The sequence below is a fragment of the Sciurus vulgaris genome (genome assembly GCF_902686455.1).
Source record: "Sciurus vulgaris genome assembly, chromosome: 7".
Classification (NCBI taxonomy): domain Eukaryota; kingdom Metazoa; phylum Chordata; class Mammalia; order Rodentia; family Sciuridae; genus Sciurus; species Sciurus vulgaris.
The window spans coordinates 114265613-114281436 of NC_136467.1; the positions used below are offsets into that span (position 1 = coordinate 114265613).

At 37.1% G+C, this 15824-nt stretch overlaps 1 protein-coding gene across 3 annotated transcripts in view; it reads right to left on the reverse strand.

Annotated features, from left to right (window-relative positions):
• POLH (DNA polymerase eta) overlaps window positions 1–15824 on the reverse strand; it is a 40285-nt gene that overhangs the window by 1152 nt on the left and 23309 nt on the right. For 2 of the 3 annotated variants that reach the window (XM_079148483.1, XM_079148485.1), the window contains 5 exons: window positions 14539–14642; window positions 10413–10532; window positions 9253–9376; window positions 8584–8649; window positions 2180–2349 (listed from right to left, as the gene is read on the reverse strand). In XM_079148483.1, coding sequence (XP_079004609.1) covers window positions 2180–2349; window positions 8584–8649; window positions 9253–9376; window positions 10413–10532; window positions 14539–14642 — 584 coding nt within the window. The remainder of the gene's footprint in view (window positions 1–2179; window positions 2350–8583; window positions 8650–9252; window positions 9377–10412; window positions 10533–14538; window positions 14643–15824) is intronic. The other variant, XM_079148484.1, reaches the window with a different exon arrangement.

A 15824-nucleotide genomic window follows, 5' to 3' on the forward strand; every position in this document is an offset into this window, starting at 1 on the left:
GATGAGCAATAAGTCATTCCAAGAGAAAATTATTCCTTAATGTTCAGTGTTTCTCAAACTTTATTATGTATTGTGTTAACATAGAAGAACTGGGGGCTGGGGTTGTGGCTCATTGGTAGAGCACTTACCTAGCATGTGTGAGGTACCACGTATGAATGAATAAAATAAAGGTCTACTGACATCTTAAAAAATATTAAAAAAAAAAACAAAAAAAAAACTAGACCTGGGATGAACAGAGAATTTCTAATAGTTTTCTATGTGATGCTGATGTTGCTGGTCTAGGACCACCTTAGGAACCAGCTAGGTATTATTGTTTTTATAAGACAACCGCAGAAGTCGCTAGAATTAAGGATTTGGGCAAGAAATTTTATTCAGACTGGAAACACTTGAAAAATAAGCTTCTTAGACCTTCTCCTGTTTTTATTTATTCAGTCATTCATTTTTGGGTATTGGGGATTGAACCCCAAGGATATTTTACCACTAAGCTGCATCCCCAGTCTTCTTTCTGGGGAGGTAGGCACCAAGGATTGAACCCAGAGGTGCTTAACCATTGAGCAACATCCCCAGCCCTTTGCGTTTTATTTTGAGATAGGATCATACTAAGTTGCTTAGGTTCTCCCTAAATTGTTGAGGCCAGCTTTGAACTAGTGATCCTCCTGTCTAAGCCTGCAGGGCTGCTGGGATTACAGGTGTGTCCCACAACCTCAGCATCCCCAGTCCCTTTTAAAAATTAAATTTTGAGACAGGGTCTCATTAAGTTGCTGAAGCTGGCCTTGAACTTGTAAATCCTCTTGCCTCAGCCTCCCAAGTCACTGAAATTAAAAATCCCACACTACCATACCCAGACATTCTTCTGGTGATCCCCCCCCCCCCCCCCCATTGAACCCAGGGCCTTGTGCTTGCAAGACAAGCACTCTACCAACTGATCTAAATCCCCAGCCCCCATTCTTCTGTTTTTAAATAGGGCATTTCTTAACCCAGCAGACTTTCTACTTTGGAATTTCTACAGAATGAAATTCTAGAACAGCTTTTGGTTACCAATTCCAGTCTCAAACATTTCAAGAAGTTCCTATCATAAAGTTCCTCATTATGTCTAATTACCTTAATAAATTTTCACAAGCTGAATTTCAGAAGATGAGACACACTTGTATATACAGATTAGTTCCTCAATGAAGCAAAGGATAAATGCTATTTTAAAGTTATTATGGCAGCATCTCACTATCTTCAGATTTCATACTTTAGGACCATCTTATAACCAGATACTGTTGATACCTCCCTGTTCAAGAAGTTTCACTAGTTGGTAAGGAGTATGTTACAGTTTGTCAACTTTCAAATAAGGTTTCATGTGAACATAGTATAACAGTTATCATTTGGCTCTGTGTAACACTGTTCAGTATTTGAAAATAAACATACCAGGAAGTAAAAGTTAAATTCTAAAAAAGACTCCAATTTTAAAGACCCCCTCCAACAAATTATAAACTGAACTTTATTTTTTATAATCTTAGTGTACATCTGTAAATAAATCAGTTTATCTTTCTCATAATTTTATTTCCATTTTGAATTTGGAATACTTCTAAGTATAATAAAATATATTTAATAAGGATTATAATCCTCAAAATCATCATCTGGACAGAAATGAACACGCTTCAAAAGTGACATTATTATCTATTGGGCTATATTTCATGACCAAGGGAATTTTATTTATCAATATGACATTTGGTATAGTATCAGTGGAGCTTGCAACTGAACTGAGATATTAGAGATTATCAACAAATGAAAAAAATCACTTTCTTAAATATGAAAGCTGCTTTTAAGATGGAATAATCAAGTAGTTAAGAGACATTCCCAAGTGTACTCTTGAAACTAGAGCTCTATTCTCCAAGTGCAAGTGATCATTTCCTTGACTACAGCAGGCTGATATAAGCAGATAGTCTTGGTTCACTTTCCCTTGTAACCCACCTATAGGAACTGGAAAGCACCAAATGTAGGCAAAGAAGCTGCAGCTGAGCTGCCTTGTTTCTGGGGTTGCTACTGTCTTTCTAACAAGTGTTGCTAATCTGAGCCTACCTCAGCTCAAAGAGCTTGGATGCCCACTAATTTCAGAGCCAAGACAGGATAAGTAGATAAGTCTCTTTCTCAGAAGAGATTTAGGGGGGAAAAAAACACACAAAAAACTCACCATTCAGTTTGGATTCCAGAAGTATTACAGTTTCTGATGACAGCAAAAGCATCATGGCTCATCTTGTGAGCATCATAGTGGGTAAGGGCACAGCAACGACGCAGGCTGCTGAGACGTTTGTCTCCTTGTATACGAATGCTCACAGTCAACTGAGTGGCCACCCTGTCATTCTGTGGGTAGAAAAGGATTGGGACTAGAAATAAAGTTATCAAGAGCATCTGGATTCTGTATACTGAACTGCATTAGAGGGAATTAAAAGAACTATGGTGAAACAATGGTTTAGAAACAACGTTTTAAGTCGAGAATAAACAGTCACTAAGCAAAGAATGAGGCTCTTTATTCCATTGTGCATATACATTAGAGTACCTATTTTGCACAGGACACTGAGTTTGGTACTATGAGGAATGCAAAGACAATTCCTATTTTCATATATTAATAATATAGAATATACATCAGAATCATTTTCTGAATAAAAAAATCCAATCACATGATTCCACACGCAAAAAAGTTTGTGCTATTTATGGATGTAAGAAGTAATTGGACAAGACATAATTTGGGTGATGGGATATTAAAATATCTAGGATATTTTGATGTGATGGGAACAGGGCAAAATAAATGAAAATGGGACTCTTCTGAATCTTTTTCATTGTGCATAGTCAAGATTATAACAAAATACTACAATACTATATTCTACTTTGTTACTGCAAAAGAGTTCAGAAAATTGAAAGCCACGATGTCAAGACTGAGTAATAGTTCTAGTTTCCAATCAAGTCTTTTGTCTTTTTTTCTGCCCTGATGCTTTTATGCTTAAAGCAGCTGAAGTTTCCATCGGGACCTCATTCACAGTGACACAGTAGAGTGAATACTTAGAAAGAGCAAGACTCTACTAAGTCTAAACATCTGAATATTGTTGATGTTCATCAAACAAAAAGGTTAAGACATGGAAATGTAATAAAATAAAAAGTCTACATAAGGATCCCAGTAAAAATCAGAAGATGAGCTATGCATGGTGGCACATGCCTGTAATCCTAGTGGCTTGGAAGGCTGAGGAAGAAAGATCGCTAAATTCAAGGTCAGTCTCAGTAAGTTAGCAAGACCCTAAGAAACTTAGTAAGACCCTGTCTGAAAATAAAAAGGGCTAGGGGTGTGACTCATGTTAAGCACTCATGGGTTCAATCCCCAGTACAAAAACAACAACAAAAAAGATGCTAGTGAGGAGAAATATTCCTGTAGTAGGGTGAAGATATATGAGATTTGCATATCTTGAGAGAATGTAAATTGGCAATTACAAATTGTTAATGAAAAACATACAACTATAATTGTCTCTTATGTATCTAGACAATACCAAGAGATACAGGAGAGAATAAAGTCAAGAACCTGATGGACTTTATGTTGTAATAGGAGCTACAGATAAATGCTCTTAAAAAAAAGCAGGATACAGGGTGCTGCAGGCTGCTGATGTGATAGGCTACCTGGGGAAGGCCTCTCGGAGAAGGTGAAATTTGAGCAGTCCCAGATAAAGTGAGGAAGCAAATAATAACATATGAGCCAGGAGTGGTGGTGCATACGCCTGTGATTCCAGTGGCTTGGGAGGCTGAGGCAGGAGGATTGCAAATTCAGAGCCAGCCTCAGCAACTTAGTGAGACCCTGTCTCAAAAAGGACTTGGTTTCAATCCCTGGTGTGTGTGTGTACACACACACAAACACCCACACACACACACACACACCAATCTGTTCCTGGGGCAAAGGAACAGCGAGTGCAAAGGTGTTACGGTGAGATCTTACCTGGTGTATTAGATAAGAGAAGGAGGCTAATGGAGTATTTGCTACAACAGAATAAGTGAGAGGAAGAAAAGGTGAGAGACGAGACTAGATCATGTTTATAGATTAAAAAGAAGAAAAGTTCTAGCTAGGGTGGTGTCTATTCGGGAGGCTAAGCCAGGAGGATTCCAAGTTCAAGGTCAGCCTAGGCAACTTAGTGAAACCCTGTGTCCAAATAAAAAATAAAAAGGGCTTGGGATGTAGTTTAGTGCTAGAGTGTTTGCCTAGCATGTGAAAGGCCCTGTGTTTGATCCCTTGTGGGGAAAAAAAAAAAAAAAAAAAAAAAATCCTTAACAGAACTTGGGAGGCAAAGGGAAGCCACAGGAATGTTTTAAACAATGAAGGTATAGGACCTTCTATGTCTTGAGATGTTCTTTTGGATATAATTTTCAGGGACTTCCCCTGTGCTACAATGGATAGAAATTAGGAAGAAAAGCCCCAGTCTTATAGAGAGGTGAGAACGAGTGACACCTAGTGGGCAAAGTTACATAGGTCCAATAACAACTGGGATTAAATTCCTCTTTACATTACCTACCAAAGGAACATTCTGGACCAGTTACAGCCCCAGAGGAGGAAACAAGTAGTTCTGGACTATTTCTGACCATATACAGATGACTTGTAGGAGGACTCCAAGACGTTTCAAAGAAGTGGTTACATCAAACCATTAAAAAAGTGAAAAGAAAACCCCACAGAATAGGAAATCACACATACAACAAGGAACTTGTAGCCAGAATATATAAAGAACTCTTAAAACTCAGAGACAACCCAATTAAAAAGAAAAAAAAAAAAAAAAAAAAAAAGGGTAGAGGTTCACAACAGACGTTTCTTCAAAGATATACAAATGTCCAAAACACACATGAAAAGATTAGATTATCAGAAAATGTACATCAAAACCACAATGAGATATACTTCATACCCACCAGCTAAAATTAAGGACAACAACAAGGATATGGAAAAATTAGAACCCTCTTTGCTGGGAGGGACATAAAATGAGGTAGTCACTGAGGAAAATAGTCTGACAGTTCCTCAAAATGCTAACCATAGTTACCATGTGACCCAGCAATTATCCCCCTAGAATAAAAACATGTCTAGACAAAAACCTTTACATGAATGCTCACAGCATCATTTATAAGAGTCAAAAAGTGGAAACAAACAAACAAAGTGGAAACAACCCAAATGTCCATTCACTGATGGACAGATAAGCAAAATGTGGTATATTCCATACAATAGACTATTATTTAGTCATAAAAAAGGAATTAAGTACTAATACATGCTAAAATATGGGTGAACTTTGAAAATGTTAAGATTTCAAGCCTGTCCAAAAGAAATTAAAGGGATACAAATAGGAAAAGAGCCCAAATTATCTCTTTGCCGACAACATGCTCCTATATTTAGAAGACCCTAAAAACTCCACGAGAAAACTTACAGAACTTGTAAATGAATTTAGCAAAGTAGTAGGATACAAAATTAACACCCATAGATCAACACTAATAATGAACTGGCTGAAAGAGAAATTAGGAAAACGATCCCATTCACAATAGCCTCAAAAAAAAAAAAAAAAAAATACTTAGGAATCTAACAAAAGGGTGAAAGACCTCTACAATGAGAACTACAAGAACACTAAAAGAAACTAAAAAAAGATGGAAAGATCTTCCACATTCATGGAAAGGCAGAATTAGCATTGTCAAAACAGTCATACTACCAAAAGCAATATACAGATTTAATGCAATTCCCATTCAAATTACAATGATGTTCTTCATAGAAACAGAAAAAGCAGTCATGAAATTCATTTGGAAAAATAAAAGGTCTAGAATAGCCAAAGCAATCCTTAGAGAGAAAAAGAAAAAAAGGAGGCATCACAATTCCAGACTTTAAATTATACTACAGAGCTATATAGTAACAAAAACAACATGATATTGGAACCAAAATAGGCATGAAGAACAATGATAGAAGACAGAGACAAACTCACATAAATACAGTTATCTCATACTAGACAGGCACCAAAAACATACATTCAAGAAAAGAGTCATTTCAACAAATGGTGCTGAGAAAACTGGAAATTCATGTGTAGTAGAATGAAACTTAACCCCTCTCACCTTGCACAAAACTCAACTCAAAATAGATCAAAGACATGTATTAGACTAGAAACCCTGCACCTACTAGAAAAAATGTAGGCCCAACACTACAACATGTTGGCTTAGGAACCGACTTCCTTCACAAGATCGTAAAGCACAAGAAATAAAATTAAATAAATAAATCCAGAAATCAAAAAATGGGATAATATCAAATTAAAAAGCTTCTTCACAGCAAAGGAAACAATCAAGAGTATGAAGAGAAAGCCTACAGAACAGGAGAAAACTCTTTGCCACCCACATCTCAGGGCATTAATTTCTAGAACAGCTAAACATGGTGGCACATGCCTGTAATCCCAGCAGCTTGAGAGGCTAAGGTAGGAAGATTGCAAGTTCAAAGCCAGCCTCAGCAAAAGTGAGGCACTAAGCAACTCAAGTGAGACCTTGTCTCTAAATAAAACACAAAATAGGGGTGGAAATGTGGTTCAGTGGCTGAGTGACTCTTGAGTTTAATCCCCAGTACCAAAAAAAAAAAAAAAAAAAAAAAAAAAAAATTCAGGATATACAAAGAACTCAAAAAGAATACCAAAAAACAGATAACCCAATCAATAAATGGGCAGAGGAACTAAACAGACACTTCTCAAAAGAAGAAATATGGTCAGCAAATATATGAAAAACTGTTCAACATCTCTAGCAAGTAGAGAAATGCAAATTAAAACTATGCTGAGATTTCATCTCACTCCAACCAGAATGGCAATTATCAAGAATACAAGTAATGGGGGGGGGGGGGCTGGGGTTATAGCTCAGTGGTAGAGTGCTTCCCTAGCACATGTGAGGTACTGGATTCGATTCTCAGCACTGCATAAATAAATAAAATAAAGGTATTGTGTTTATCTACAACTAAAAATATTTAAAAAAATACAAGTAACAATAAATGCTGGTGAGGATGAGGGTAAAAGGGTACACTCATACATTGTTGGTGGGAATGCAAATTAGTGCAACCACTCTGGAAAGCAGTATGGAGAGTCCTCAAAAAACTAGGAATGGAACCACTACTTGACCCAGTTATCCCACTCCTTGGTATATATCCAAAGGAGTTAAATAAGCATTCTACAATGCAGAACACATCAATGTTTATAATAGCACAATTCATAATAGCTAAGCAATGAAACCAACCTGGATGCCCATCAACAGATGGATGGATAAATTGTGGTATATGTACACAAAGGAATACTACTCAGTCATAAAGAAGAATGAATTTATGACATTCGCCAGTAAATGGATGGATCCGGACACTATCCTGCTAAGTGAAATAACCCAATCCCAAAAAATCAAATGTCAAATGTTCTTGCTGATATATATGTGCTAACCCACAATGTGGGGCAGGGATAGAAATTCAGGAGATTAGACAAAGAGGAATGAAGGGAAGGGAGGGAGATAGGAATAGAAAAGGCAGGGGAATGAGTCTGACATAACTTTCCTATGTATGTATATGAATACACCACAGGGAATCTCACCATCATGTACATCCACAAGACTGGGATCCTAATTAGAATAAGATACATTCCATGCTTGTGTAAATATATCAAAATAGATTCTACTGTCATGTATAACTAAAAAGAACCAATTGAAAACAAAAGATTTCAAGCCAGTCACAAAAGAATCATATGTATTGTATGATTCCATTTATATGAAACTTCTAGAATATTAAAGCCATAAAATCAGCAGACTAGTGGTCACCTATAGCTGAGAGTAGGTAGGGAAGCTATTAACTACAAGAATTCTTTCTGGGGTGATGACAATTTTAAAATTGTGGAATAGCTGTATAACTCTGGAATATACTTAAACCACTGAACTATATATTTTAAATGGTTGGATTTTATGGCATATAAAGTATATGTCAATAGAGCTGCTTAAAAGGAGCAAAGAGCCAGGCATGGTGGCACATGCCTGTAATCCCAGCAACTCAGGAATCTAAATCATGAAAGTTCAAAGGCAGCCTCAGCAATTTGTTGAGGCCCTAAGCAACTTAGCGTGGCCCTGTCTCAAAATAAAAAGGGCTGGGGATGTGGCTCAGTGGTCAAGTACGCATGGGTTCAATCTTCAATACCTTAAATAAATGGAAGGAAACAAATTGTCTGATGACTAATATTCTGCTTTAAACTGCCACTACTCCCTAGTCCAGTAATTTATGGCTTAATCTCTCAGTGTCCTGCTCAATGACAATGGGCCACTCTATATTCAAGGTTGCAGAAGTTCGATAAGAAAATCCAAAAACAGAGGCAAATGATAATGAGAAAGACAGGGGCAGAGTTAGGTCTTATGTTTACAGAACAAAGCTTTCCAAGATCAAGTTGAATTTTATGGGCCTACGTTGAGAGAAGAGAAAAGATTTCTTAAAATTTTCTAGGCTGATATTTTTTTCTATCTTTGTCCCTATTCCATAAGGTAAGGAGCAGCTGGTATTTAAATCCCAAAGCCTACTCCTGGAATAAAGAAAGAAAATCTTACATCATTTCGGTCTTTGGTCAATCTTTCTTCCAGTTCCTGGGCTAACTGCAATAGCCACCATTGTACCTAGAAAAGTATTAAAACTTTAATCGTTCATTTAAATACTCAAGGGGGTTGGGGACATATTGCTTAGGGATAGAGTACTTGCCTAGCATGTTCAAGGCCCTGGGTTCAATCCTCAGCCCTGCAAACACTGAATATTCCAGGTCTATTGTAGAACTAGATAGTGGATTTGTTCTGTTCTAACCCAAATGGAATTGTGTACCAATGCCTCCCCAATAATCAGATTATAGAAATCTCAGTACTCTCTAGTTCAAGATTTTCATTTTCTTTTTTTGCTGACATGTCATCCTAATGAATTCCATGCATGTCCAAGCTTTGAGAAAAAAAAGACCTAAAACTGAGGCACAATATCCTAGGTTTTCCAAGTTTCCACCTACCAAAAAATGAGAAACTTTATTTAGTCAGTTTCATTTTATATATTTTAGATGGAAGAAAGGGAAACAAGTAATAAATCTAAACTAGTTAATTTCAATATAAAATATAAACTTCTTTTTTCCTTCAGACCTTATAAAGAGCCCATCTAACCAGGTAAAGGTTCCGTAGCAAATAAAACCTATCTACGATCCCTTTAAAAAAGGCAATGTTCTATCAAGAATGCCTGCTTACCTGTTCCCGAGTAGCCAGAGCTGTTTTTCCTGGGAAGTTCTTGCTACAGCCAATGGTTTTGGGTAGTTGTCTGGGTTTAACTGGATCATGTTCAATCCCTCGGCACATGGCATACAGCCAAGACCTAATAAAACCAATAAAAAAATTTAAGATGAGAATAAATGATTATTCTTACTAAAACAAAATACCTATATTACCCTTTTATCCTTTCATAAAAAGGGAAAAATGTGTCCAAAATTTAAGTGTACCTGGATCTCTCTGACAGAACCCCAGCTCTTCTTAAATTAATTCCACAAAGATATATTGAGAAGGAAAGCAACACTGGTTCTGCTTTCTAAACATAAGTAATTTTTGGAAAAATGCCAAGCAGGCCATCAATTCATACCCCCTAGGTTTCTGTATTTATTAGGGTTGAAAATATAAGATTTTTTTTTGGCGGTGCTGGGGATTGAACCCAGGGCCTTGGGCTTGCAAGGCAAGCATTCTACCAGCTATCTCCCCAGCCCAAAAATATAAGAATTTTAAGGGAACATCAGTAAAGTAGCACATATAAATGATGTAACAGTATATACCCAGGCTTCAAAGTAATAATTCCTATGTACCAACCATCCAGGTACAGATAAAATTACTCTAGGCTGATAGGCCATAGTGACCTAATATATATGTGTATTTACTATAAATATATGTTCATTCATGCATTCATGCATGCATACATGGATCAAACCCAGGGGTCATATATAATAGGCAGGTCCTCTACTATTGAGGTATACCTTCAGCCATGATTCTCCTAATATTTATTTAATTCATTAATGGGGGGTTGCTGGGGATTGAACCCAGGGATGCATAAACACTGAGCTACATCCTCAGCCCTTTTTAAGATTTAATTAGAGATAGGATTTCACTGAATTGCTTAGGGCCTCACGAAGTTGTCGAGGCTGGTTTTGAACTTGGGATCCTGGGGCCTCAGCCTCCCAAGCTGCTGGGATTATAGGCATGTACCACCATGCCCAGCCTCACCTAATATTTTAAAGCAAAAATAACCAACTAGTGAAATTACCTCAAGGAACAAATGTTAACCTAAAGATACAGATTTAACTAGATGGTTCTATATTTGAACTTAGCATTTCCATAAAGATTAAAAAATATTATGAATCACTTACCCATTCTTCTCTCCAAAATGATTCTGGAGCTGGGATTCTGTAAACTGGGTCAGTTCACCCATGTATTCTACCCCTAGAATTTCAATGACAGAGGCTCCTAGCTTTCCTCCAAGACTACGGCTGATAACAAGGGAAAAAAGGAATTTATAAGTCACATCATAAATATCTAGTTAACAGCAAACATAAGGCACTCTGATACTATCAAATAGCTCTTTAAAGGTTCAGAGAAACTGGGCACCATGGTTCACACCCATAATCCCAACAATTCAGGAGGATCACAAGTTTGCAGTCAGCCTCAGAAACTTAGTGAGATTCTGCACCCCCACTCAAAAACAAACCCCACAAAACAAAAACAAAAGATTCCAAGAAAATGAGAGCATATATTAGTTCTATAGAATTTTTTTTTTTTTTTTTTTTTTGCAGTGCTGGGGATGGAACCCAGGACCCTGTGCTTGTAAGGCAAGCACTTTACCAACTGAGCTACCTCCCCAGCCCTCCTATATATATTTTCTTTAACCTTTTTTTTTGTAAGGGGGGATCAGGGATTGAACCTAGAGGTACTTAACCACTGAGCCACATCTCCAGCCTTAGTCCTATATATATATACACTCTTAATTTTCTAGCATAAGACTATGATTCTGGGAATTCAGATACTATTCCAGGTTCACATCTAGAGGGAAGATTAATAAGAGCATAAACAAGAGTAGTCATTGATTAGCTAGTAAGCCAATTTTTTTTTAATTAAAATCTTTTTTTTTTTTTTTTTGGGTGCTGGGGATCGAACCCAGGGCCTTGTGCATACAAGGCAAGCACTCTACCAACTTAGCTATCTCCCCAGCCCAATTAAAATCTTTTTTATTTTTACACACTGCATTTTGATTCACTGGACACAAATGGGGTACAACTTTTCATTTCTATGGTTGTGCACAATGTAGATTCACACCATTCATGTAATCATACATATACATAGGGTAATACTGTCTCATTCCACTGTCTTTCTGTCCCCCACTCACTCCGACCCCATTTTCCTCTATGCCATCCAAAATTCCTTCATTCTTCTCTTCCCCTGCCAACCCCTCTCTTTATATATTGTCATGTACTTATCAGAGGAAACATTTGGCCTTTGGTTTTTTGGGCTTGGCCTATTTCACTTAGCATCATATTTTCCAACTTCATCCATTTACCAGCAAATGCCATAGTTTTATTCCTCTTTATGGCTCAGTAATATTCCATTTTGTACATATACCAGTTTCTTTATCCATTTGTCAATTGAAGGGCTTCTAGGTTGGTTTCACAATCAAGCTATTGTGAATTCAGCAGCTATGAACATTGATGTGCCTGCATCACTGTACTATGCTGATTTTAAGTCCTTTGGGTATAAATCGAGCAGTGGGATAGCTGGGTCAAATGGTGGGTCCATTCCAGGTTTTCTGAGGAATCTCTATGCTGCTTCCCAGAGTGGCTGCACCAATTTGCAACTCCACCAGCAATGTATGAGTGTGCCTTTTTCCCCACATCCAAGCCAACAGTTATTATTGCTTGTGTTCTTGATAACAGCCATTCTAATTGGAGTTAGATAAAATCTTAAGGGTGGTTATAATTTGCATTTCTCTAATTACTAGGGATTATGAACTCTTTTTCACATATTTGTTGATCACCTGTGTATCTTCTGTGAAGTGTCTGCCCATTTCCTTAGCCCATTTATTAATTGGGTTCTTTGTGTTTGGGGTGTAAAGTTTTTTAAGTTCTTTATAAACTTTGGAGAAGAGTGCTCTGTCTGAAGTGTGTATGGAAAAAATTTTCTCCCACTCTGTAGGCTCTCTTTTCACATTATTAATTATTTCCTGTGCTAAGAAAAAACTTTTTAGTGTGAATCTATTCCATTTATTGATTCTTGCTTTTATTTCTTGCGCTATATATGGGGGTCTTGTAAAGGAAGTCTGGTCCTAAGCCAACGTGATGGAGATTCGGGCCTACTTTTCCTTCTATTTGGTGAAGGGTCTCAGGTCTAATTCTTAGATCCTTGATCCATTTTGAGTTGAGTTTTGTACAGGGTGAGAGATAGGGGTTTAATTTCATTTTACTGCATAGGGATTTCCAGTTTTCCCAGCACCATTTGTTGAAGAGGCTGTCTTTTCTCCATTGTAAGTTTTTGGCACCTTTGTCCAGTAGGAGATAACTGTACTTATGTGGGTATGTCTCCATGTCTTCTATCCTGTACCCCTGGTCTACCTGTCTATTTTGGTGCCAATATCATGCCGTTTTTATTACTACTGCTCTAGCAGTAGCAGAGTTTAAGGTCTGCTATTGTGATACCTCCCTGCATCACTCTTCTTGCCCAGGACTGCTTTGGCTATTCTGGGTCTTTTGTTCTTCCAGATGAATTTCATGATTGCTTTTTCTGTTTCTATGAGAAATGTCATAGGGATTTTAATTGGAATTGCATTAAATCTATATAGCACCTTTGGAAGTATGGCCATTTTGATAATATTGATTCTGCCTATCCCAGAATATGGGAGATCTTTCCATCTTCTAAGGTCTTCCTCCATTTCTTTCTTCAGTGTTCTGTAGTTTTCATTGTAGAGATCTTTCACCTCTTTGGTTTTTTTTTTTTTTTAATATTTTTTAGTTGTAGATGGACACAACATCTTTCTTTATTTTTATGTGGTGCTGAGGACCGAACCCAGTGCCTTGCATGTGCAAGGCAATCGCTACCATCCCAGCCCTCTTTGGTTAGATTGATTTCCAAGTTTTTTGTTTTTTGGTTTTTTTGAGGCTCTTGCAAATGGAGTTGTTTTCCTCATTTCCCTTTCAGATGCTTCATCACTTATGTATAAAAATGCTTTAGATTTGTGTGTGTTGATTTTTATATCCTGCTATTTTGCTGAATTCATTTATGAGATCCAGAAGTTTTCTGGTGGAGTTTTTTGGATCTTCAAATAGAGAATCATGTCACCAGCAAATAGTGACAGCTTGAGTTCCTCTTTTCCTATTCATATCCCTTTAATTTCTTTAGTCTGTTTAATTGCTCTGGCTAGTATTTCAAGGATGATGTTGAATAGAAGTAGTGAAAGAGGGCATCCCTGTCTTGTTCCAGTTTTTAAAGGGGATGCTTTCAGTTTTTCTCCGTTAAGAATGATGTTGGCCGTGGGCTTAGCATAAATAGCCTTTACAATGTTGAGGTATGTTCCTACTATCCCTATTTTTTCTAGTGTTTTGAGCACAAAGGGGTCTTTAACCTAATTTTTGAGTCTGTTTCCATTACCTGTCTTCATCAATATTAAGTAGTTCACATCTCAGTTCACTAAAATTATCTTACACTTTCTCCCCTCCTGTACTACAAAAATTCTTCAAATCAGTACTGCTTTATTTACTATTCTTGTTTGACACTCCACATTTTGCCAAACCGGAAAGCAAAATTCCATGCCTTTTTCATAAATCCTTTTGATTACTTTCATTTTTGTGTGCTCTTCAACAATATTTTTAAGCCCTTGTCAATAACACACAATTGGTACACACAACCAGGTTATTCATTTGACTTGTCTTCTTTCATAACTAGTTGGGGGGCAATTCAATCGCCTGAACACCTTTATATGATATTAGAGGGGAGAAACCAAGTAAGATTCCTGTTTATTTGAAAATTAGAAATAGACTTGAATAAAAATCTAGAGGGAAATTTAAAATGTAGCTAAAAAGTCAGTTCACCTTTTTAAAAAATCTGGATAAAATATCTATCACAGATCAACCAGAATTGAAAATTCATTAAGAAAACGGTCTCAGAGCCAGGCACAGTGGCACACATCTGTAATTCCAGCAACTTGGGAGGCTAAGGCACAAGAATTGCAAGTTCAAGGCCAGCCTCAGCTGTCTCAAAATAAAAATTTAAAAAAGGGCTGGTAATGTAGCTCAGTTACACCCTTGGTTTAATCCCCAGTTTAAAAAAAAAAAAAAGAAGAAGAAAAAAAAAAGGCTTAGTATGCTTTTCAACATTTTTTGTGTTGTCGCCCTTCTAATAGCCTGGTACCTATTTTCCCTGCTCAGATACTTTATAGGACCAAAAAATTACAAACAGAGGGCATCTTCACTTGCCTATGTGTGAAATTTAAAGTGTTCCCTAAATACTTACATTTTGCGAATAGGCATTTGGCTGAAGAGCTGTGGAACTGACCCATGTGAGACCACCGTCTGGCGGTTGGGCTTGTTTAGTCCACAGGCCAGTTTTGCCAGGACCTGGAAACATGGAAAATATAAAAGACTGTCAACTCACCTGTGCAGAGTTGATGAATATTAAGACATACACCCAGAGGCACTATAAGGGCTGTAACTAATGTTTCCACATTAAAAAAAATAAAACCAGAAACTCAAGTAATCTGTACAACATCTTCAGTGGAAAACATGATCCATCATTATTATTATTCTCATTATTCTTCCTATATCTTATCCATTCTCAGAGTTTCCCCTCGTCATTTTTCTTCCTCCATCTATTCTTTGAGGTCCTTCCACTTCTTTTGGTGGGGTGGGATAGGGGTTTAATGGGGTTTGAACCCAGAGGTGCTTTACCACTGAGCTACATCCCTAGGCCTTTTTATTTTTTGAGACAGGTTTTGCTAAGTTGCTAAGGCTGGCCTCAAACTTGTGATCCTCCTGTCTCAGCCTCCTGAGTCACTGGGATTGTAGGTAAGCACTACCACTCCTGACAAGCCTTCCCACTTTAAGAGGTTTAAAACACAGGGAAGTTGCAGAAGAAGCTCAAGTAAGATGCACTTCTCAGTGTGCCCATATGAAAATGCTGAAATAAAATGTTTTAACCTATACCATTTACATTTCTTGAATAATGGTTTTGAGTCCTGAATTTAATACAGATTACCATAATTTAGTGTCTGTCATAGAGATTGAGCAAAATTATCCTCCAAGAGAAAACAACACTTAAAAATGAAAAAAATTTAAATCTTGAGAACTCTTTTCAAATAGTAACACAGTTCAGTGGTACCCTTATGCAAATTATAATTTGTATAAAATCATTCTTTAAATTAATTAGAAATATTATTTAGGAACTTCTATTAGGCAACGTTTAGTCTAGTTTAAATTACATTAAGAATACTGTTCCCCCCCCCCCTCCATCTAACCAGAAAAACAAAAGTAATTCTGGACAGTTGGCAACTTCCCATTAGAGGGAGGAAAGAAAGCAGCAACCAGGGATAGTTAGTCATTGCCCAATTTTGAGACTTGGTCAGAGGGTATGAAGGTCTTATGTTGTCACTGTAATTTACTCATAGTTCATTAGAAAATCAGTGGCTTTGCCCCTGGATTATTGAGAATTGTCTGTGTTCCCTAAATTAAAATAGTGGCCCAAATTAATAAAATTTTACTATTGGATTTATCTTATTATTCCTATTATAAAAGGGGGAATAG